Below are 24,269 nucleotides of genomic sequence, written 5' to 3'. Positions count from 1 at the left end.
AGCGCAAGATTCATCTTGTTGGGTGATTTTAACCTTCCTGATATCGACTGGCAATCCATGAAATTTCATTCCGCATGCTCAGATGTCGTTATCGACACAATGCTGCGATTTAATCTTCACCAAGTAGTCAACCAACCAAAACGTGTCCAGGAAGAAACTAAATATTCTTGACCTTATATTCTTGAGTAACCACTTCCCAGCCGATGAAACGAAGATTGAAGTTATGGATGGCATATCTGATCACAAGCTCACTTTGTGCACTGTCCCCTTTCGTGATAAAATAGAACCAACGAACATAAAAAAATACTTACCCGGATTTTGAATATGCTGACGAGACTAGCATACTAAATTATCTAATTATAAAGTTTCCGTCCTTCGAAAAATTGTAGAATGATAGTTCCACGACCATCGAAATATTATGGTCTCAGTTAAAAGAAATTATGCACCACTGTATTAATACCTTTGTACCTATTAGAGTGAAAAAAATTAAGAATCACAACCCGTGGATAACACGTGAGGTAATACATGCGAAACGCAAAGTAAAGCGAATACGAAAGAGAATGAAACAAAAACCCGGAGCAGTTACAGTAAATAATTTTACTGCTGCTGTGAGTGACCTAAGAACAAAAATCAAAACAGCGAAGAGCAACTATTTCACTAAAACGTTGCCAAACTTTCTAAAAAATTCCCCCAGCAAGTTTTGGAGCTACCTAAAGCCTGCAAAAAACAACAAAAGCAACACACCCCCGGAAAAAGATAACCCGATCACTGCAGACAAAATGAACAGCTATTTCAAGTCTGTATTCACTGTCGATGACGGAAACATTCCAGACATCGACTCTAGTGCGGAAGGTACCCTGGAATCGATTGTTATCAATGAGGCCGGTGTCATAAATCTCTTGTTAAGCTTGGACGCAAAAAAAGGAGCAGGTCCCGACAACATTCCTAACATCTTTCTTGTAAGATATGCAGAGTTGCTAGCTAAATATCTCTGCGTCATGTTTAACAAATCACTATCAACGTGCTCTTTACCTGTGGAGTGGAAAAAGGCCAAAGTTGTTCCTGTGCATAAAGGAGGAAGCGGAAATGATATATCTACCTTTAGACCTATATCCCTGACATGTACAATCTGTAAAATTATGGAGCACATAATTCTTAAACAAATAACTGTTTTCCTAGAAGAAAAACGTATATTATCTCCCTATCAGCATGGCTTTCGCCGAGGTCTTTCAACCATAACTCAATTAGTGGAATTAACACATGAGGTATCCCAGAGTATTGACAACCAAAAACAAACTGATCTAATCTTCCTCGACTTTGCCAAAGCATTCGACAAGGTATCACACAAGAAACTACTTAAAAAACTTGAGGCCACCTTAGGAAATTCTACTGTTCTTAACTGGATCAAAAATTATCTTTCTGATCGTACACAGTATGTGGAATTTAACGATGAAACCTCTGCTACCATTTCCGTCACATCTGGAGTTCCGCAGGGCTGTGTGCTGGCGCCAATTTTGTTTCTTCTCTTTATTAATGATTTGCCTACAAATATTAAGGAAAAAATCAAATTATTCGCGGATGACTGCGTGCTATATCGAGAAATAAACTCAACGGAGGACCATGTAGCTTTAAATAGTGCTTTACAAGATGTTTCCTGCTGGTGCCGTAAATGGCAGATGTCACTTAATGCAAACAAGTGTACAATTTTATCAGTAAGTAAAAAAAAAACTAGGTCAAATTTTCTTTACACTATCAAAGACATCCCCATAACTAGAGTAAATCAGCATAAATATCTTGGAATTATTATGACTGAAGATCTAAGATGGGACGCACACATAAGTTACGTTACTTCAGCTGCACTACGCCGCTTGTTTGCACTCAGATACCGGCTTCGTCAGGCCCCGCCTTCTCTAAAACTGCTTGCATACACTTCCCTTGTGAGATCATTACTTGAATACGGTAATATTATTTGGTCACCATTCACAAAACAGCAAATCACGAAACTGGAAAAATACGAAGGAAAGCTATGAGGTTCATTTACAACAAGTACAGACATACAGATTCTCCGACTAAACTAATTAAAAAAGCTGGATTACTTACTCTTATGAATAGAACAAGGCTAGCACATGCGAAATTCATACATGAATTAATCCATGGTCATTTAAGCATTGATGTATCCACCTATCTTACGTTTGATCAAACTAGAACAACACGCCAAAAACACCCAATGAGACTTAAAGAATACTCCTTCAACACAAACTGCTTTAAGTACTCATTCTTTCCGATAGCCACTAATGAATGAAATAAACTGGATCCGAGTATCTCCAGCACTACCGAATTAGAAAAATTTCTAACCCTTGTCGAAAATGAACTTTGTAATATGCAATCGGAATCACCTGGTTGATTTTAATATGAGTGTTCGTGTGAACATTGTACGAGCGAAGTATCATGTCATCATATTTTTTTCTTTAAGAAATTTTTAATACTGAATCCAGGTGAAGAGAAATCGCTCTGTTGATTCTTGAACATTTTTCTGTTTTTCAGTGTGTATAAATTTGCCCTTCCTTGAAATACTTCGCCATATTGTAGGGTAGTTTCTTATTGCTGTAATTTCTTGTTGTGTTTCTTGATGCATATGCCAATATGTCAACCAATGTGTCAGCCAAGTCGCTGCATTTATTTTCTTCTGACAACTTTTCTTTACACTAATGTTTTATGCCTTCTTTGATCTGAAATTGTTAAATGATCCGATTCTGTCAGTTTCATTCTGTACTTTATCGCGATGTATGTCTTTATTGTGTACTTATTCTAATTTTTATGTTCACGCCCTTCCTGCTAAAATCCCTGATGGGATTGGCAGTATGTCGAAATAAATAAATAATAATAATAATAATAATAATAATAATAATAATAATAATAATAATAATAATAATAATAATAATAATAATAATAATAATAATAATAATAATAATAATAATAATAATAATAATAATAATAATATTAATATTAATAATAATAATGTTATTATTATTATTATTATTATTATTATTATTATTATAATTATTATTATTATTATTATTATTATTATTATTATTATTATTATTATTATTATTATTATTATTATTATTATTATTATTATTATTATTATTATTATTATTATTATTGACGTGCCCCGGAACAACCATGAGGCCTTAGTGCAGGTGCGCGCGAAAATAAAATAATAAAAATAAACAATACAATACAGACAGTCTTCAGGAAAATGAATAAAATAAGAAGGGTGAACACGCACGGACAAAATGAAATCAGCGCAAAATGGGAAGAATAAGAAAACAAGACAAGAATCATGGAATGCGAGTGAGAAAGGAGGTGGAATACATACAACTACGTAGAAGCCTTCCTAAAAGATAGAAAAGGAGAGTATCGTTACATTGCGAATAATTATGTTAAAACAAGACAGAGCTGAGATGAAAAAAAATCATAGTAGACTGTTAAAAACATCAAGGTCATAAAAGTTGGCATTGTAGAGACTTGTATTCTGAGAGCAGTTTCTGTAAGCTTTGTATTCCGTGAGTAGTCTGGAAATGGTTGATTCTCTCCGGTTAACTTACTCGGGATCCGAAAATTCACGTGACTGAGAAATAAAGGGAAGGATATCATACAGTGAACTATAGTTTGTAAGGAACTAACACGGCAGTGAAGTGATGGAAATAATCGACAATAATCTGGCAGTGTTAGACCGAGATCCCCAGTCATGTCTAGTAAAGCTTAGTTGTAAATGCTTGTGATATTTTTTTCTGGACTCGCTCAATGGCGTTACTGTCAGATTTAGTGATGCGATTCTAGATCGCCGATGCATATTCAACTTGAGGAAGGCTTATTGCTGTGTACAATTTGTGGAAGGCTGTTGGAGAACTGAATTCTCTGGAGATTTTGCAAACACAACCGACAGAAGGAAGGCTGCACTCGGCAGCACGTTTAGTGAGGGCACAAAAATTTAGCTAGGCTATCAAAAAGAACACCAAGATCACTGAATCCATAAACCTTACGTAACGGCACGGTATTGCCAGGGTTTGGAAATGACACGATGGATATTTTGCGAGATATACTAATGAACTTAGTCTTTGAGGTACTCAGGGAAATGTTTTTGGTGTAACGTACGGAGAAACAACACAAAACTCACTGCAGCAGGCGGCAGTCGCTAACTGAATGAATTTTCTTAAATATCTTGATGTTTCTTATAAAATTAACATCATACACGTCGCTCTGTCGGTTGCAATGAGCGGTATGGTAATAACTTAGCTTGAAGAGTGAGCGTTTGGAAAAGTGTTTAATAATATAAAGTACATTGTATTCCAATATAGGACAGCATAGAGCCGTCCCCGTTGGTACCATAGCTGGCGAAAGGCTGACTATTCTCGACTTTCGACACTGTTTTTCTGTTCGTGGCATCTGTTGTTGGAAGCATTGAAAACTGCTCCAGCCCTTCTTCTTCTGAGCTCATTCTATGCCATGTCATTTCGGATCACTTCTTCTTCAAGGAATCGATCAGTGCCTAATATGTTCATTTCATATGCCTTTAATTTATATATACTATCTTAGAGTGAAACAAGGACATCACATCGTAGCGCTAAACTCTAAAAGAAACACTAAGAGGCGCAAGAAAATTGTGAAGTCTGTCTTTTACTATTTATATTTGCGTTTTGCCATACGACATGTTTCGATAAGTGCCAACTCACCGTTAAAAAACAAACAAAGAAAAAACCCTGATTGACGAACACGATAGCAAAGCAATCGGGGCACGAATGAAACGGACTAGATGAAATTGTGTTGGTGGTTTTGGTCACGATTGTTGACGCAGTGCTGGTATAATAAATGGGGCCCAGTTTGATCTAAACAGTTGCAGTGTTTGTCAAATCTTTGATTAAAAAAAACTGCCTTGTTGAGTTCCCATTTTCACCAGAAATTGTCCTATTTTGACTGCTTTAGAAGTTAAAGATATTTCGGTGCGTTGTACGTTCTTTTAAAATTTAGCCTAGTTTCAGTTTCCGCGTTTGGTTCTTTTTGTAAACAAAAAAAATAAATAAAAAACGACACAGATATCCGGCCGACTATATACATTTGCGTTTCGCATTGCTGCGAGTTTTTCTGAAGTGAAAGTAACCGGACCACACGCGTAAACGTGCGTGTCGTACGGCGTCATATAAATCCTCGATGGTCAATCGTAAAGGCAGACCGAGCACTCTGGATTCCATTAGTCAATGCAGCTGATTGCGTAGCTGCTCTTAGTGTGGCCAGGTACCTTCACCGAACTCTGTAAACTGTTGCCTTTGACTTCTTTTTTATTTGAACCTTTGTTAATGTTTGTCGTGCGTTCACGTCATGCCGTACCGAATTCCGTACATATGAAGTGAACGAGACAGGTGCGAGCATTAAGGTGCTTATCAACATAAATCACGACGTATATTCTATATGCGTGTCATAGTTTTCACGCTATACAGGACCAGCTTTTTTTGGGTTCGTTGTGTCATGTACCAACGCCATGCCTTAAACAAATTGTAAATGAGAGTTACCTTTCACGCTCTTCCTTTTACCTTCTCAGTAAAAAATCTCCCAGTGTCTGGCGCGTCCTACAGTCAATGCTACTCGTGCGCCATATAACCAAACACAACTAAATAGGTAACAACTTTGGTATATAGAGGCGTGAGGCCAGCATAGTGAAAGTTGAGAGTGAGAGAGTTCTAGGCAGCTAGATAAAGGGCGTCTGGGGTTCGCCTAACAAAAGCGCCGCATTTAAGAACGCGCGCGGAATAAAATGCTGCGAGCTTCAGATGCGAAGGCAGAAAATGAATGCCCCGTTTTGTATTGAAGCTCCTCGACGTCTCGGAAATTTCCTTTTACACGGTTTTCAAGCGACAATGCGGACACTGTTTAGACCGACACACGCTGGGTAGGCCCACGTATTTAGGTGTCAGTCTGTACGAGTTGTACACTGACCTTACCCAACGTTGGGTAAGCGACAGGCTCAGTCTCTTTTCCCCGGGGTTCTCACCTGTGGCTGAGCACTCGGAAAGGGGTCCTCAGTGCAACAACATCGCACGCTTATACCGACGGAGCTCGAAGTGGTATAATGTTGAGTCCGAAGCGGACGATGATTTGGAGGCTGTTGCTCTTTTGTTCCGCAATGCTTGCCGTTGATAGCCAGCACCACCCATGTTACAACAAAGTATTGAGTAAGTACGGTGCACTTTCTGTTCAGATGAAACAAAACAAAAAAGAAACAAATTCTTGGAAACTTGCACTACGAACGATATGGATTGAACGACAAACTAGTTGTGCAATCTTAAATAAGACATTGTTATGTGTGTTGTTGCGATGTTGTGCGCTTATTAAGAAATGGTTTGATGAAAGGGGGAAATGCTGGCAGGCCGTCTTGAAGTCACTCCTATAAATTAATATCTGTGGTTTTGCGAGCCAAAGCCAGGACAGCAATATGAGGCGTGCGTCTGCGTAGGACTCTTGAAAATTTGACAGCCTCACTAACATGCAAATGAGTCTAAATACATCGACCTACAGCATTGTACTTCCACAGAAAACGAGGTCTCCGCGGCTGGGACTCGATCCCGCGACCATTGGGTCAGTGCTCGACCACCATAACCACTGGATCACGGCGGCTAGTAGATGTAGATGTAGGTTTGTATCCTAAAATGTTGGCTCACACCCACCTAGACAGATTGGTCTAGAATTCTAAGCCGCTCTAAGGACAAGCTCTCTCTGTCTCTCTCTTGTTTTTTTTCTTTCGGTAGCAGTAGCATTGCAGTGTCACAAATTTTAAATAAATAGAATATACGCAGCAGTTATTTAGTGCCTCACCAAATATTTTGCGTTATTACACGCCGGTCGTTGTTGCAGACCGGGTCATCCCGTCTTCAGAAACGACATGATAAATCGAGTCTAAAAAAAAAAGCTGTCACTATCCCATCGCGTACGTCGCCAAACACTTTCCGAAAAACAGTGGAACATACCCGAAGGTGGGTATGTGCCACATGCAGCGTTGACTGGAAGAATGCATACAATAAACATATACCTTGTAATAATGTCATTGTCCCAGCAAGAATCCAACCCTAGAATTCTGTGTGGTAATGAAGAATCCTACCAGAGCCAAACCAGGGTCTCGGAACTACATTGCAAAGAAACTATAATGATCGTGAAACGCCAATTGTGGTTGCAATACTGGCTTTCCAATGTCACTAACATTACATATCTACTCCCACGATATAGCTGTCAGGTCGTGTTAACATCAATTGTCGTCGGATGTCATCCGCTCAAGTTGATTTATGGCGTGTCTCATAATCATATGGGGGTTTCGGGACAATAAACTCCACATATCATTAAGTTAATTTATTTAGCAGTGTCCAGGGCTCCGATCCTCGCGAGCAGCAGCGCTTTATATCAGCTTACAGCTCCTGATGTTGCTAATATCTATGTTGCTGTTGGTATCGTTGTGCACCTGTAAACTGGCTATATAAAACATATGCGGCTGTTTAACGTATGTAACATCGGTTCCTATGGTACGTGGGATCGGCCGACTTTTTTAAGGTTTTCAACGCCATTTTTCTAATTTAGAAGAATAATCTGAAAATATTCGTAATTCGTGTCTGTACGCGTTCTTATATATATATATATATATATATATATATATATATATATATATATATATATATATATATATATATATATATATATATATATATATATATATATATATATATATATATATATATATATATATATATATATATATATATATATATATATATATATATATATATATATATATATATATATATACTATTTTGAAAGGCGACGGCAGCGTGCGAGCGCTGAATAACAGTAGAAAAACCGAACATGGCCTCCGTGATCAGCTCCTGCAACGCAACGGCACGTTGCTGTAGCTAACAGCGGAGGTCACGTATCAACTGAGGATGGCGAAGTAAAGACACGAAAATTCTCATTTTTTTAATCCAAATGAAAGGCCATACACTGAAGATCGCTAGAAGCTGTACTGCTAAGCGTAAGTACATTCTGAAAAAAAAAGTACTTGCAGCGTTTTTAAAAGCTATATTCTGTTTCTATGCTGTACCCTGACGTCACGACACGGTAGCGGCCTTTTGTGCCACCCTCACGCAAGTTATCGTGGCATTTCTGGGGCCGCTTCATACCGTGGCTCCTTTGTGAACACGTAAGAGGTCATTTTACATGCTTTTACATGCATGACGTCAGTGCAACTATACTGATTTATGAAGTTACAAGAACTGATACTGTATCCTGACATCGCGCTTGTGTCATCGTGTGCGCCATGCGGAAATTCACTGACCACACAAATAAAGTGTCAGCATTAAAAAACACTTGCTGAGAGTCTCTGTGCGCAGGTAATTCGTAAAGTGAGGTAATATAAGAAAAGACGCATCAGTATCCCTGTCATGTCACTACGATCTGCTATATTCGCTGCGTTTTTTTTTAAGGACCCCATACCAGTTTTCAGCATCGCGAGCAACGATTCGTTACACGTATAGCACTGATCTGCGATCATGTTTGCAAAATGCGAAATCTTCTTGCAAAAAGAAAAGCCTTAGAAGGTTTGAAACAATTTCGCAGCGCCAAGTTATTGTTTTATGCCACCATTCTGACACTTCCCCATTGCTGTATTTCATTCCTGAAGGCAAAATTTCGTGCTACTTGATTTGAGCCAGATTTTAAAGCGAAATATGTAGCTGAAGCTCCTTTGCAAAAAAAGTGTTTCAACTCACGCTTTCTCTGGCGCAGAAAACGAAGAGGCTGCTGAGTGTGCCGTAAAAACTGCTTTCGCTATGCGACAGCGTGCGAAATATGGAGGAGTAAGTATGCCTTGCAATTGGTTGGGGGGGGGGGAAGCAGAGGGCAATGAAGAATACATGGCATTTTTGAGGCTTTCGATTTGGTATCAGCACTCATCTACTTTTACAGTATAAATTTAATTTTATTATTCCTAATATTTTCTTTCAAATAGTTATAATTCTTCTTTTCTTTTTTGTACATTTTAGTAATGGGATGCCAATTATTGTGTAGTTTTCATATATTGGCTACAATTTTTCCGGCTCTATCCCCAGAGTGGGTAGGTGCCAGTGTTGAGAGGCCACAAGCAAACAGACGTTCTTTGTACCAGACGTAATTTTCAATGGGCAGGAGAGAAGGCAAATGCCATTGAGACATCGGGATAGATGGGTCATGAGTCTTTGACTCTTGTTTCATACAAGTCAGAGTCAGTGTTGCACTCTCTTAGGTAGGCACGTTGACACTCTTAAGATAGTTTGGGATGTATGACTCTCTTTGGAGTCACATCGACTGATTTTAAGATAGCCGTTGGACGCAAGGCTTTTCAAGAGAGAGTCTCTGTAACTCTCTAAATAGAGTGCTACACATGCGATCCTCCCATGTATAAATTAAGAGTCAATTGGTACTTTTTTAGTGTCAACTGTGCGAGTGCTTTGAATGGCATATAACTACATCGCTTAAAAAAATGTTCCTGCTGGCTGCCTCAACACTATTGTATAACGAAGGCCATTTCAAACATTGCGTCACTACAAGCGTTCGGTTTATCTATGCTTTTCGTCGTAGGCTTTCAGTTCCAAATCTGAAGACCCGATTCACTTGTTCCTTTACGGTGCAGCCCTCAACCACTAATCTTAACCAACTAGCCCAAACCAGTGTGCTTGTAAGTGTTATTGTTATGAATCTAAAAAAAAGAGCCATATTTGTTTTGTCCAACTCGTACTCCTCCTTCTTTAGGGCGCCATGTTTTGGCGAGGAAGGAGAGATGCTGGAGATGGGGATTGTTTTAACAGTGCGTATGGCACGAACAACAATTGCTTCGATTCCAATTTGGTAAGTTCAACAATGCGTGCAATGTATCTTGTCGCGATGAGACGTACACACATTTTGCAGACTAGCACAGTGAAATAGCAATTACATACAGTGATAGGGATTATACGTCTGACCAGAGCAGAATAAGAATATGGAATACAGTATGTATGAGAAGGGTGAAAGGAACTAAACTGTTATATCTGTAATCGATCGACTTTCAGCTTTATATCGGCCGGGGGCAGAGGCTACCAAGTATTTAGCGTTTGCTCGTGTATTCAGTGCGCCTGGTTCTGATACGCACGCACGCACACTGGCGCAAACACACACACACACACACACAAACACACACACACACGCACACACACGCACACGCACACACACGCGCGCGCACTCTCTATATAAGGACTTCTCGAATGAAGGGAGACCTTAAGCCACGACTAGAGTTGGACATTGCAGTAGAATACAGAATAATTATAATGACGATCGTGATTCATTGATGTTGCCACTTATTTAGAGTTCTTCTCGAGCAAAAAAAAAGCAATTCAGAAAAAAACAGTCCAGTAAGGTATTCGTTCGTAAATATGTGGTGGTTCTTCTGAGTAGAACCCTGTAATTTTATTCGGTCTGATTTTCTGATACACTCCCAAAATTAGAGCGTTACTGGTGTAGAACAACACCCTATCGTGCACCACGGTTGGTTTCACTAAGTAGTAGTATTAAAAACACTTTAACAAATAAAGAAATGAGCTAGTATAGTGCTCTTAATACTATAAGAACGTTGCGTTGCGGCCACACGATCACTCATTTTTGTTCACCGCCTCTTAAACTCTAAGAAAAAACAAACACGGTACAAATCCAAGTGATGATTGGAACTAAGTACTCTACAAGTACTGCTTAACGTCGTTTGAAACGAAGACTTATTTAGCAAGTTATTGTTTCTAGCAAGGTAAATACGAATGTTGGTTGGTCGTGCTTCTTTTCATTTTGATTACCTGAAAAGACGACAGCTGCTGGTACATAGACTGCAACAAATAAACACCTGGTTCTCGTTAGGTTAATACCTCGATAGGTAGCATAAAAATGAAACAAATTTTGAAAGAAGATTCACAACCACATTTTTATTTGAGAATGAAGTCGTAACATTGAAACTATTTAAAATCTGGTCAGAAAAGTTGCCAAAATTTTAGTCATTCAGCACGAACAAAAAAGCCCGTTTTCCCGATCGTGAGAGGATCCACCGCTAGGGGGCCGTATAGACCAGACGCGTCTCGCATGGGCTCCTGCTTTTCGTGCTTTTTAACCCGAAACAAGGCCAGTGACGAACCCAAGAGTATCACAGCCTCAGCCACCAAGACACGAGGAATCGGCGGACACCAGCTTCTTTTGGGTGAGTGCATCGTGTCTCGAGATATAAGACTTAATTCACGACAAGCGCGCGTCCAGTTTATTAAGCCTAACGCCAAGTTCGTTCCTGAGCAAAGCCGCGCGGCGCGTGCACAACGCGCTCAGGCGTTCCTGACGGCACGGCACGAGCGCTCGCGCTCACGGTGGCGAAAAACTTAGAATGAGCCGAGATGCAGCCGCAGCAAGCGAAATGCAAAGAAACCAGCGAAACGAAGAAAATACAATGCAAACTGACCCAGTGGAGGAAAACAAAACAACAGAAAATTCGTGGACCTATGACGCTGGGAGTGGCAGAACAATTACAACGGAAAGCACTTGGATCACGAGAAATAAGAAAGACAAGAAGGCTATCGCCAATCCAAGGACACCGGCCAACCAACCCACAGAGCAGCCACCTATCAATGAGCAGACGCTAAAGTCATCACCAACGCAGCAACAACGCAGGCCCAAGATGCCACCTCTGCCGCTCGATGACTTTAAGATCGTCTACCGCCCGCAAGCAGGTCTTGACCTTGCCAAATGGAACACCGTCGCTGTCACGCATGCCATCGGCAGAGTGAGTGGACTATCACAGCAAGACTTTAGCGACAAGGTACGCGTACAAGTCCAGAGAATGGAAAACCTAATCATCGCAAGCACCGCCGCCAAAGAAGACGCCAAGAAGCTGGTAAGCATCCAGAAAATACAGCTTGTAGGAAATTTTTACACTGTGAACGGCAACATCAGAACACCGGACGATGTCTCCAGAAACGTCATCAGTGGCTTGATACCCGGTACGAGCCCCGCAGAACTCATGGCTGGAAATCACGCACCGGTAAGATACACAGTTCTTCACGCCCGAATGCTAGGTCAATCGACCGCGGCAGTCGTTTTCATTGAAGGACCGCACGTTCCCTACTACATAATTTTCCAGAGCGCAGACTTCCGCTGCAGGCCATATCGTAGGTCAGTGCTGTATTGCCGAGCTTGTGGCAATACGGGTCACCGCCAGGACGTCTGTCCGAAACCTATCCCGGATTTCTGCTATAAATGTGGCAAGGCCGGACGAACGCAGGGACATGAAAATGCACCCATCTGCAAGATCTGCGGGGAAGGACACGAAACAGCAAGTAAAGAATGCAAAAGGAGACTAAAGCCAAGTCCACCACCCTTTAACGTAAGACAACAGCACCTCAACAGGCTTCAAGAAATAGACAACTGGAACGCCAGCGGAGAAGAGTTCCCTGAGGTTAGCATATCGGCCGCTACCTCTAACAGTAACAATGAGGGCCGCGTCTCCACGCGCAGCAGTTCCAAGTCAATATTGCGTTCGAGTTTGCACTCCCACTCTCGCACGCGTTCCGTCTCTACGCGCAGTAGATCCAAATCAATACTACGTTCCAGTTCGCGCTCCCGCTCTCGCACGCGCTCGCGTTCCGTTAAACGTGCGAGCTACGCTGCCATGGCAAGTGGATCTAATGACAGCAGCAGCTTAACCTCCTCGAAGTCGGACACCTCATCCATACAGGTTCTCAAAGATAGACTAAAAAACCAGCAAAAAAGCTCCAGAATCAGCACAGCCAACTGCAAAGCCAACAAAGCCTCATAAATAAACTGCTTCAGAGTAAAAAAATGACAACAAGAGCTCATTGACAAACTACTTGAAAAGTACACGCATCAGCAAGGACATTCGGACAATGCAGAACAACAATATCAAGAACAAGCAAACTCAAGCACAGAGCCGGCAACGACGCTGACCAAGGTAGGCGTCCAAGCCCTAGTGAACACAAGTTGCATGATATTCGAAAAATATTTCATGAATAACATGCACGCCACGATGGAGAAGATTGTCCAGTCTGCAATAGAAAAAACAGCCTCAATGTTTGAACACAAGATCACTACGCTTAATGCCAAAATTGATGGGATTGCTGCGCAAGTCAATAATTTCATCGTGCACGTGAAGAAAACTTACGTAACCATGGCACAGTTTGACAGCTTGAACAACCCACGCCAAATGACTCGGAAGAAGGCACGAGCGAACAGTCACAATGCCTCTAGCTCAGTCTCGCCGAGTCGCGATGGCAGGCGTGACATCGAATCGATCGAAGATGGCAGTCCCTAACCATTAGTATAAGAACCAGCATTAAACTTTACGCATATGGCAATGGAACTGTCGGTCATACCGCCCTTGACACGCAAGGCTACAAGAATTCATCAAGCTTAACCAACCAGACATCATTGCCCTTCAGGAAACCAACACGCAGAACGTACGACTGCAAGGGTACACGACCTGCGCACAAACCCAACGCACTGCCATACTTGCCAAGAAAGCACTTTCAACGCAAAAACACAAAATCGAGGACACTCAGATAGAACATACCCTAATAGAGATTCTGCCGGAACGAAAGACGCAGCAAAGTCTTTTCATAACATAATATACAGCCCCCCACGAGAACAACTACCAGACTTCGATCACTTCATGCGAGAAATCAGGAAGCGCACGAATGGCCACCAGATCATAATAATGGGAGACTTTAACGCCTCTCACACGGCATGGGGCTATCATATCACCACGAGGAAGGGTTCTAGGGTGCACGATAATGCTCAACATCACAGACTAAACCCTGTGGAATGACCCTCTTCAGAAGACGAGAATCGGGAACAGAGTCTCCAGTGATACAAATCCAGATCTTACGTTTATGGCGAACGTCACTAGGGCAGAGTGGAGTGTGCTACCGGAAACTTTAGGTAGTGATCATCACATCATTCAACTCTCCGTAGCGCACACTCGTAAACAGACCAAGACTGGAATAGCGCGGTTAACGGAATGGCAATCGTTTAGTAATGACCTCGACGTTGAAACCACCATAATCGACATTGAAGACTGGTTTAAGAATGTGCTCAAAATAGCCGAACGCTACACTAAGGGCATACAGCTTGACTTCGATACACCCGCCGTCGACGCACATCTCCCCTACCTTTTGGAGGCTAGAAGAGGACTTCTAAAACGGTGGAAGCGGCAAAAACTAAACAGAAAGTTACGGAAACGCATTTCTCTCGTGACCGAGCAAGCTCAAGATTATGCGAACCAATTGGCCAGGCAGAACTAGCACGCTTTCTGCGACAAGCTGCAGGGGACTCTGAGCACCAAGAAGACCTGGCATCTGCTACGCACACTTCTAGCCACGCAACCCAACCAAAGCAGCACAGAAGCAGCACCTTCAGAGGCTTATTCGAAACTACGCCGGTACAGAAGAACACCTCCTAGAAGAATTACAAAAGAAGCTCTGTGGCGATGCACCACTGGGGCTTCTATTCACACCAAAGAATACGCTGGCGCACCAAACACTGAACTCGACCGGCCTTTCAGCCTGGCTGAGCTGCACACAGCCCTAACAAAGTTGACAAGAAATACCAGCCCCGGAATAGATATGATTGTCAACAAGCACTTACGCAGCCTACCGCACCAGGCCACCACGGCTCTTCTCCGATATTGCAACGACTGCTGGGATAAAGGAGAGCTACCTGCGGTATGGAAGCACTCGGAAATTACCATGATCCCTAAGCCTAACAAACCAGTCGGCATCGAGAACCTACACCCGATTTCTCTCACCTTGTGCGTGGGAAACCTGTTCGAACACATGGTGCACGACCGCTTAACCTAGTACCTGGAAGATAGTGGACACCTACCGGACACCATGTTTGGCTCCAGACAGCATCTTTCGACGCACGACGTGCTCTTACTACTCAAAGAAGACCTCCTTGATCACCTCACCCATCGAAAAAAGTACTCCATACTCGGAGTTGACGTCAAGGCGGCCTTCGATAACGTCAGCCACGACGCGATCCTCAACAACCTCGAAGGCGTTGGCTGCGGCATTAGAACCTACACGTATGTCAGAAACTTTTTGACACACCGTACAGCAACTGTGGGCATATGCAACATCCGCAGCAAAAGCTTCCAACTACCAAAAAAAGGAACGCCGCAGTGTTCGGTCATCTCGCCGTTACTTTTTAATGTCGCTATGATCAATCTGCCAGAAATTCTCGACAAAATACCTGATTTACGGCACGCGATCTACGCTAATGACATCACGCTCTGGACCAGGGCTTCGAACACTGGGAGACAGGAGACCTGCCTACAAACCGCCGTAGATGCCATCGAACGGTATCTCAGTAACTGCGGTCTCTGCTGTGCCCCCGAGAAAGCCAAGCACCTCGTCCTCAAAGCGAGAACAAGAGGCAGATCCCCTCTATACGACGAGCCCGACCCTAGCGTAACGCTGAAAGGAACCATAATTTCAAAAGTCGAGACCCTGCGAGTGCTTGGAGTTCACATCTGCAAGAATGGATCGGATGCTGCCACCATACCGAGACTCCAACGGACACTATCACAACTCGCGCACCTCGTCAAGAGGATCGCAAAATCAACGAAACGGACTCAAAGAGCACAACACGCTACGTATAATGCAAGCTCTGTTCACCAGCCGCATTACGTATGACCCACCGTACCTGAATTTGAAAACCGCTGAAATTGAAAAACTTAATATCATGAAGAAAGTCCACTAAAGTAGCCCTGGGACTTCCGCCAATGGCTTCTACCACACGTCTCCTAAAAATGGGCGTCAACAACACGTGGCAAGAGCTCATCGAAGCGCATAGGAACAGTGAGCTGGAGAGGCTCAAGCTGACGCCCACGGGGAGGTCGGTGCTCCGGTACCTCAACTACAGCGACACGTTCATCGCCGATGCAGGCCGGAAAAAGCGCATCCCGCTGTACATTAGAGAGTCGCTGTCCATCGCACCCATTCTACGCAACATGCATCCTACTTTCCACAAAAGTAGACTCAAGGCTAGAGCTAACGCTATTCGACGAAAGTTCAAGCAAGACCCGGACGCCCGCTACACTGACGCGGCCAAGTATCCGCATAGAAACGCGTACGCTGTCAGCGTCGTCGATTCTCAAGGCCGAAAATTAGCGTCGGCCACGGTCAACGCACTCAATTCAGACGCCGCAGAAGAATCGGCAATCGCTCTAGCAACCACAACTTGTACAGACGCCGCGGTGATTTTCACCGACTCACAAGCCACCTGCAGGAATTTCGCTAAGGGCCGTATCTCAGCCAATGCCATCAATATTCTGAAACGGCGAAGCACTCCACTTCCATACACTTGTGTATTATGGGTGCCAGGACACGAGGTGTTCAGGGAAATGAAGCGGCCCACGCCACTGCCAGCGAGCACGTCAGCCGGGCTGCCCCCTGCCCACAGGACATTTGACCCGTCGTTGAAGAGGCGGAAGTTGTTCAAAACACCTACTCGTCGTTACTCCAGCATTACAGGCTGGAGCGACGAGAATACCCTCCACCACACCCGAAACTGACAAAAGAGGAAAGCGTAATACTGAGACGCCTGCAAAGCAGCACATACACACATGGGGCCCTAATGCACCGTCTCTACCCAACGATATATAGCTCTATGTGCCCGCTTTGCAACGTACCGGACACCCTGGCGCACTTGCTTCTTGCATGCCAGTGTATTGCCAGACGTAATCTGCAACAACACACGACTGATAACGAAGCAGGACGGACGAACGAAGACCTAACCGAAACGTGGGAGGCGAAGCTTGCCCTCGAGGATTTGGAAGAGCAACAACAACTCGTCGCCAGGGCCAAGAGGGCAGTAGAATCCAGAGGGTTTCTGGACTAAGGAGCCCTCCCACCTCAGGGTGACACCGGGCATTGCTCGGGGCACTGTGTCAAAATAAACGTTTACTTCTTCTTCTTCTCGATCGTGAAACCTAGAACACCGCCTTTGGTCATGAGGAGACACTGTATATTGCACCTAACACCTCCACTTTTTAACACAAACTTAGTGTTTTATTTTTCACAAGTAGAACCGGTGACATTCCCACTGACATACTTCCCCTAACACATCTTCACAATAGTATTATCACATAATTTTCTGAAAATAGTAACCTTCTGTTTCCAAAGGTAAACACTAACTACAACAAAATAACAGCGTTGTTTTCGACAATTTCATCCTGGAATTCACTTGCATTCATTATTAAATCAAGCCCTTCATTGCATTATTTCCGGCGTCACATAAAACTATTTCTACTAACCGCATGCATCCCCTAATCGTATTTGTGCATTGATATGCATATTGACCTATTTGTATATATGTATGTGGGTATGCTAATAATGTATGTACATATAGCCATTGACAAGTATTTACATATGTGATAGTTTCTTATTTTTAAATAGTTTCTTAGTTGTTACTTTTTGTTTTAACTTATTTTATACTTGTTCTAACAGGAGGTCCCCTGACAGTGTTTACTTTGGGACATCCTTATGTATTATACGCCCTTTATGTTTTCTTTGTATTGTATTAGTGTATTGATCAATATTCAATATATTGAATAAAACATCCCAATAAAAAACTTTTGATGTACAAAAAGCACCTTTCGTGTATGGACGCGGTGGAAAACTGCATTCTGCTTAGAGATGCGCATACCTACTCGACTAAGATATCTCCTTCTTCTGCAAATAGGTATGAACTCAGGCCTGTTTTGTCAGATGACCTTCGTGATGCTGTACTTTGGGCCTGTCATGCCTCGGTATATTTAGTTAGAAACTCCACACACTTCGGCTACTGGCGGCGCTGACAGATGCAAGTTCGTTTACATACATACTCCATAACGTTGACGGGGGGATAGCTGCCAGGGTAGCTGACTTGGTAGAGTATAGGACGCGTTACTCGAAGGTCGTAGGCTAGATCCCTGCCCACGGCAAGTTATCCTTTCGTCTATTTTTTTGCATATTTACATTGCAATTACTTTTAATAACACTCCCTAACTTCTCTTGGCGTCATTGTCAGTTAGCTCTCTTTAATGTTGTGTCGAACAAACAAAAACAAGCCCCTAAAACTTCCACTTCTTTCCTCCGAGATGAAAAGTAAGGGTTATCTGGTTTAAAGTGGATTTGAAGCGTAAAGTAATGCTTTTGTCTATATGAACGAATACTCAACACGAATACTCGGTAGAAATGCTACTTCAAGGTGGATACATTGGTCAGCGTAAAATAAAAGCTGCGTCATCTTTTCAGTGATAAGTAAGCACCACAGTGCTGTCGTTTCCTGATTTTCCTGTTTGAGAACTAGTGCATCGATGCTGCGCGAACGTTGGGAAACGATTGCTTGATAATCGGCGCTCCTAATGTTTTTCGTTTGTTACATACTGCATTCACGTATGCTCAATCAGGTGGGGCGCTTTATCAACCCACGCATGTCTGTAACACACATAGCAACACAAAAGCGACAGAAGAAACTGTTGTGCGAAACAAAAAAAAAAGTAGTGTAAAGTGTTGTACATGCGCCCCTTCCGCTTTTTGGGAGACTTGCAATATGCGCCATTGGCCGAGCTAGCATTCGCCTCTCCCTACCACTTTTTTTTTCAACCGGTTCTACGATATGGAACACTGCAGCAATGGTTCTTTAGAACTCAAGTTCTCAGAGCCTTCAGATATACACGCGATTTATTGGTATTGTGGTGCCTCAGGGTGAAAGGCTTAATTGTCGCAAGTTGTTGAAACATTAGGAGAACGTAGTTTCCCCCTTGTCAAAACACGTGAAATTTCACTTGATAATTACCCCCTGTTCAATGAAAACAGTAAATACGTTGTAGTTCAATAAAGCATTTAATTAAAAACAGTTCTGAGTGGCTCCTCCGCCGTCATCTTGAGTCTAGATCCGCCACTGAGGAAACCTCTTCCCGCCCTTTAAAATCTGTCCTAATATCTTTCACCGTAGAGGGTCCCTTGCCGGCGATTGTATGAAAATATTAATTATACTTTACGTTTCGGAATTACTGTAGAAGGAAGAATTACAACATGCAATTACAAAACAAAAACAAAGCTTTTCCTTGCAGAAAGGGTCAGGTAACAAGTTTGATTGCTGCAATATCACTTATATTATTAAATATAAGTGATTGCTGCAATATCACTTATATCACTTATTATATTAAATATAATAAAATGTTCTCACTTATTTCTTTTTTTACAGTTCTTGACACTGTGGTTATGCCTGTGGGACAGAGATACTGCCATAAAAGAGGTGCTGTACCCTTCCAAACGTATCATTTGCATTATTTATGTTATGTCATGCGAAACAAGCGTCGATTACTTTCTTCTGCTCTAAAATTCCCGAAAAACACATCCTTAGCACAGACTCAAAATGGTGAAATATATAAAACGAGCACACGGATTCGGTAATTTTCACTCCTCACTGCCGCCATCCTTTATATAAGTGCTCACATTTTCTGCCAACCGCTGTCTCATATACCACTACGTACCTCAGATGTCTCTGTGAAAGAAACAGTGCGTAGCGCTACGGTGGGCAATCTCCAAATTTATAGAATACACGGAAATGTGAGTTACATACGTAAAAAAAAACTTTTTTTCGAAACTGTAAATAAGTGCTTAGCAATGAAACTTTCTATTCAATGTCACATGCAACTTTTATTATCACTAAATACGCCATTAAAAAAGTATGGTAAGAAAATGTCATAAATCGCATGTTCTCGCTACTTACACAATTTTATTTTTAGAAAATTGAAAACGTACTTTGAGCCAAAAACACTTTTGCCTAATAATACAGAAAATACTACAAATCTTTTGATTAATCAAAACTAGCGGTTCTTTTGTACCATAAGTATTGTCAAAACTGAAGGTTGTTTTTGTATAGGTAGCTGGCAGTGTAATACCGAAATTTCAGAATTATTATATCAGAAGCTCTAAACTGGACATCTTAGCAGCGCAAGCGCTGTTTCGCGAGTAAATATTCTAATGATGACTAATGACGGCTTTAACTTTCTGAAATCCAATGATTCTGATTGTAATAATACATTTTGTAAGTCAGTCAGCAACCACCCGGTAGAAAAAAAGGTTGTCCTGCTGGAACTCACATTTAGCACTTGGTAAAAAAATTATAGCATATTCATGATGATGATGAGTGGGGCAAAGCTAACAGACGAATGGATAAAAGCACGGATGAACGGACAGAAGCACGGACTCACGGACGGGCGGACGCATGGATGGACGGAGGCACGGACGGACAGACAGACGAATGAATGCCCGGATGGACTCAAGGATGGACAGACTGAAGCATGTACGGACGCATGGACGGGCGGAGAGACAGACAGAAGCATGGACGGATGGACGGACAGAAGCAAGCACGGATGTACCGCCATCTATTTTTATAACATCTTTTCGTCAACTACAAGTACACTCTTAAAAAAAGTTAGTAAAAAGGTAGCAACTGCAAGCAAATAGTAACTGCAGCGGCTACTACTTTCCTTAAACCATTACTGCCCTTTCGCTACCTCTTTACTACCTCCGTTAGTAAACAGTTACTAGCTTCAACCGTTATTAACTTTTCGTGACCTGGTTACTGCCTACGTTAGTAAACAGAGATTGAGGAAAGGAAAAGTTACAACCTCTCCAGCGCTAGTTTGGATTAAGGTCCCTAGATGAAACAATGGGGATCTTAGGAGCACTGCTCAGCGCCTGCAGTTGAATGGTGAGAGGGCATTAAGAGATGTGGAGAAGAAGAAGAGATTGCATCCATGGCCGAGGGTGCGGCCGGCAGCTTCTGTAGCCGGCTTGGGTCCAGGGTACCCAAGGTAGCTACGAAACACCTTGAATACCGTGCTGCGGTGCCGTGCGGAGAAGAGGAGGTCCCTCTGTGTAGCTGCGGCCAAACCCTGTCGACGGAGTGTGGTGAACAAGACGGCTTGTGCGTGAAGCGCTGGGAAAACACACAACAGGTTTCTTCTGTCCCGCACAGTGCACGCAAGGGACAAGGCTCTACCAGGTCAATGACTCTGGACCCCAGTCTATTAGCAGCCAATGCTTAGACGCAGTAGAAAAGACCTCTTCCTCCTAGTGAAACACTGGTCAGGTGGCCGGGTTGGTGGTTCTATCCTATCTACACGATCGTCAAGATGGCAGCGTACTAGAAGCCTCCCCAATGTGAGCATAGAAAAGTCTGAGACGACCACGGCATGACACACAGAGATGGTAGAGTGATGCGCTTCGTCTAGACGGGAAGGGATATACAGGAAAGGGTGTTTTAGCTGAACTATTTATTTATTTATTTATTTATTTTTTATGTAACACTGCTGTAGGTCTTGTGCAGAACCATACAGAAAGCGGACCCAAGTAATGTGAAACATGAGAAGGGGCGAAGCCTACATGAAGTGTGCACGGGTCTTTCACAAAGCAAACAAAGCAAGATCTTTACTCTTTGCTGATTTAGAGAACTTTGTCATTATTTAATTTGCTTGCAAATGATGATTAACTTTTCCTTTCGCCAACCGCATAAGCTCACTTCGTTCCCTTCAGTTATTTTTTCTAGACGTATCTATTGTTGCGTTGTGAAGATGCATGTTCCGCTCACAGCAAGAAGCGGGATTGGGTTGCACCAGCACGCGTGTTGCGACGTCCAGTTACACTATCACCATAAATAAATGTAAAAGACCAAGAGAGCACACATCCCCTGGCCCCTCAAGCGATATACAGTTGTCGTTTAGAGAAATTTATTCTCACAGACAGTGAACATCAATTACAATCCAACAGAACATTGCGACAGAACACAACATCCACAGACACACCAAAAGTTGTTACAAAAAGATATGTGTACATATGCAACCGGAACACAACATACACAACTTACCCAACTAAACAGAAATTGTTACAAAAACAATGTCTACATATGCACAATACTTGGTAAACGAAGAACACACAAATGAAATGTAGAGATCAATATGTCAGATATTTACATAGTATTTACAATATATTTGTATGAGTACTAAACAAAGATTAACCTACCAATACCAGGCAGGCCTGAAAACAAGCCTTACACGTCTCTCACAGATGAACACAAAACGGCAGGACCAGTGTCGAAGGAATTCCTGCTCACCAAGAAAGAAGAGTTCCTCCGAGAACACAGATATTATTTCTTTGTACAGCCGCTCCAAAATCGGGAAGAGAGCACGGCGGCGACGACCTGCTGCAACAGCTTCACAACGGTTACGCCAAAGACAGTAGGCACCAGCAACAATAAGAAGGCAGGCAAAGCGGCCTCGAGAACAACGTCCAGAAGAAACAAAGCGGTTTACTCCGAGGCCACGAAATCCTGCATGCACAGCCCTCCAGAAAACACGAGCAACGACTTATTGCCTTAACACATGCTGATTTGTTTCCCGTAGGGAGCAGTTCGGACATGTTGATGACAGGACCATTCTCCACCTTTCTAGGCGGTCAATGGTAGGAAGAACGCCCCACCCAAGCCGCCACATGAAGTCCCGAAGGTGGCCAGGTAGAAATGATGCCGTCAGCGTGCTCCAAGCCACACGACGAGAGCGGGTGTGGCGTGCTGGAGGAACTAACGGGAGCAACAACGCGGCTGTTGTGTCAACGATAGAATTGTCTAACACATCTAAATCAGGGCAAGTCGACTGGATATGACGAAAAAACGCGACAGCTGTTGCATAAAACGAAGGAAGTACTAATGATTGTGGGCCCTGATTAAGGCACACATTAGGCAATAAATACCGAAGGTAATCCTAGAAAATATGCCAGAGTTCGCGCGGGGGATTCCTCTCCTTGTACGAGGCGCAACAGGAAGCGCAGGGCCAATAGCCGGCAGCGTATTGATACCGAAGGGAAAGCAAAACCTCCCTGGGAACGCTGCTGTACTAACGCCGCACGAGAGACCAACTCAGTGCCGCCAGACCAAAAGAAGGAACACAAGGCAGACTGCAATGACCTCACGATGCGTAAAGGCGACTGTTACACATGAGAAAGGTACCAAATGTGACCGCAGAACACAGTCTGCGCAAGATACCTCCGCTCAAGAAGCGGGAAGTCTAATTCCCGGGCGTTCTCAATTTCTTGTTTTACTTCATCGAGGGCGTTTGACCAAACGGAGTTACAAATTCCGTAGTGGTTGTATAGAATTCCTAAAATGTGAAGAGACGCAGCCGGCTGAAGAAGAGATGTGGACCTAAGGGTGGAGTTGGGATAGCCGATGAACAAATACCGGGATTTAGAGAGGTTTAGCGTGGCACCTGAAATGTCCCCATACTGGGAGAATACACGCAGGCTATGAGAAAGACTATCTTCATCTGAAAGGTACAGGGTTATGTCGTCAGCAAAAGCTGTGACTTTTACGGTACTGCTACCGGGAAGCGCAAGACCCCGGACATGTGAATCTGCTTCTAGAGCGCACAAAAATGGCTCAAGGCTGAGGACAAATAGAACAGGAGACAAGGGACATCCTTGACGGACCCCACGTGTAATAGAAAAGGCAGCACTCTACCAACCATCTAGAACTAGTGTGCTTTTTATACCAGAGTAGGTATGTCTAATTAATTCAACAAAAGTACCGGGAAAACCAAGGGCTGTGAACACTTTAAAGATATACGTGTGCTCTAGTCGGTCAAATGCTTTCTCTTGGTCTAAAGACACAAGGAGACCACGCGCAGATCGCGACAGAGTATAGTCTATGATATCCCGGGTGGTAAAGCACAAACTGTGTATTTCCCATCCAGGCATAGATGAAGCCTGGTGATGACCCACCAGGGTGTTCAACAGAGCCTTCAAACGTTGAACGATCACCGTCGCGAATATCTTATAGTCAACGTTAAGAAGTGATAGGTCTCCAATCTTCAGGATTAACAGAAGAAACATCACCTTTTGGAATAAGCACAATGCGTCCATCTCGAAAACTTGATGGAAAGACACCATCCTCGAAACATTGCCGGATAACCGCGGTTAATGCAGTACCAAGCTCATTCCGAAATGATAAGTAAAATTCAACTGGAAAACCGTCTGGCCCAGGGGCTGTCCCCCGTTTCATAGATTGTAGTGCTGCCTTTACCTCTTCAACTGATGGAGGGACGTGCAGAGAATCAGCAGCTTGTCGAG

The 24,269-nt window shown here is 43.0% G+C and overlaps 1 protein-coding gene across 1 annotated transcript in view; it reads left to right on the top strand.

Annotated features, from left to right (window-relative positions):
- The first annotated feature begins 6,000 nt into the window (after positions 1-6,000).
- LOC142764881 (uncharacterized) overlaps positions 6,001-24,269 on the top strand; it is a 30,155-nt gene continuing 11,886 nt past the window's right edge. Inside the window, exons 1-4 of the mRNA XM_075865425.1 lie at positions 6,001-6,230; positions 8,824-8,894; positions 9,826-9,921; positions 19,345-19,395. Coding sequence (XP_075721540.1) covers positions 6,128-6,230; positions 8,824-8,894; positions 9,826-9,921; positions 19,345-19,395 — 321 coding nt within the window. The 5' untranslated portion in view covers positions 6,001-6,127. The remainder of the gene's footprint in view (positions 6,231-8,823; positions 8,895-9,825; positions 9,922-19,344; positions 19,396-24,269) is intronic.

This window comes from Rhipicephalus microplus, chromosome 6, assembly GCF_043290135.1.
Source record: "Rhipicephalus microplus isolate Deutch F79 chromosome 6, USDA_Rmic, whole genome shotgun sequence".
In the NCBI taxonomy this organism is placed as follows: Eukaryota; Metazoa; Arthropoda; class Arachnida; order Ixodida; family Ixodidae; genus Rhipicephalus; species Rhipicephalus microplus.
The sequence above is the reverse complement of the archived record's forward strand: the minus strand, read 5'-3'. Positions and strand labels throughout refer to the sequence as shown.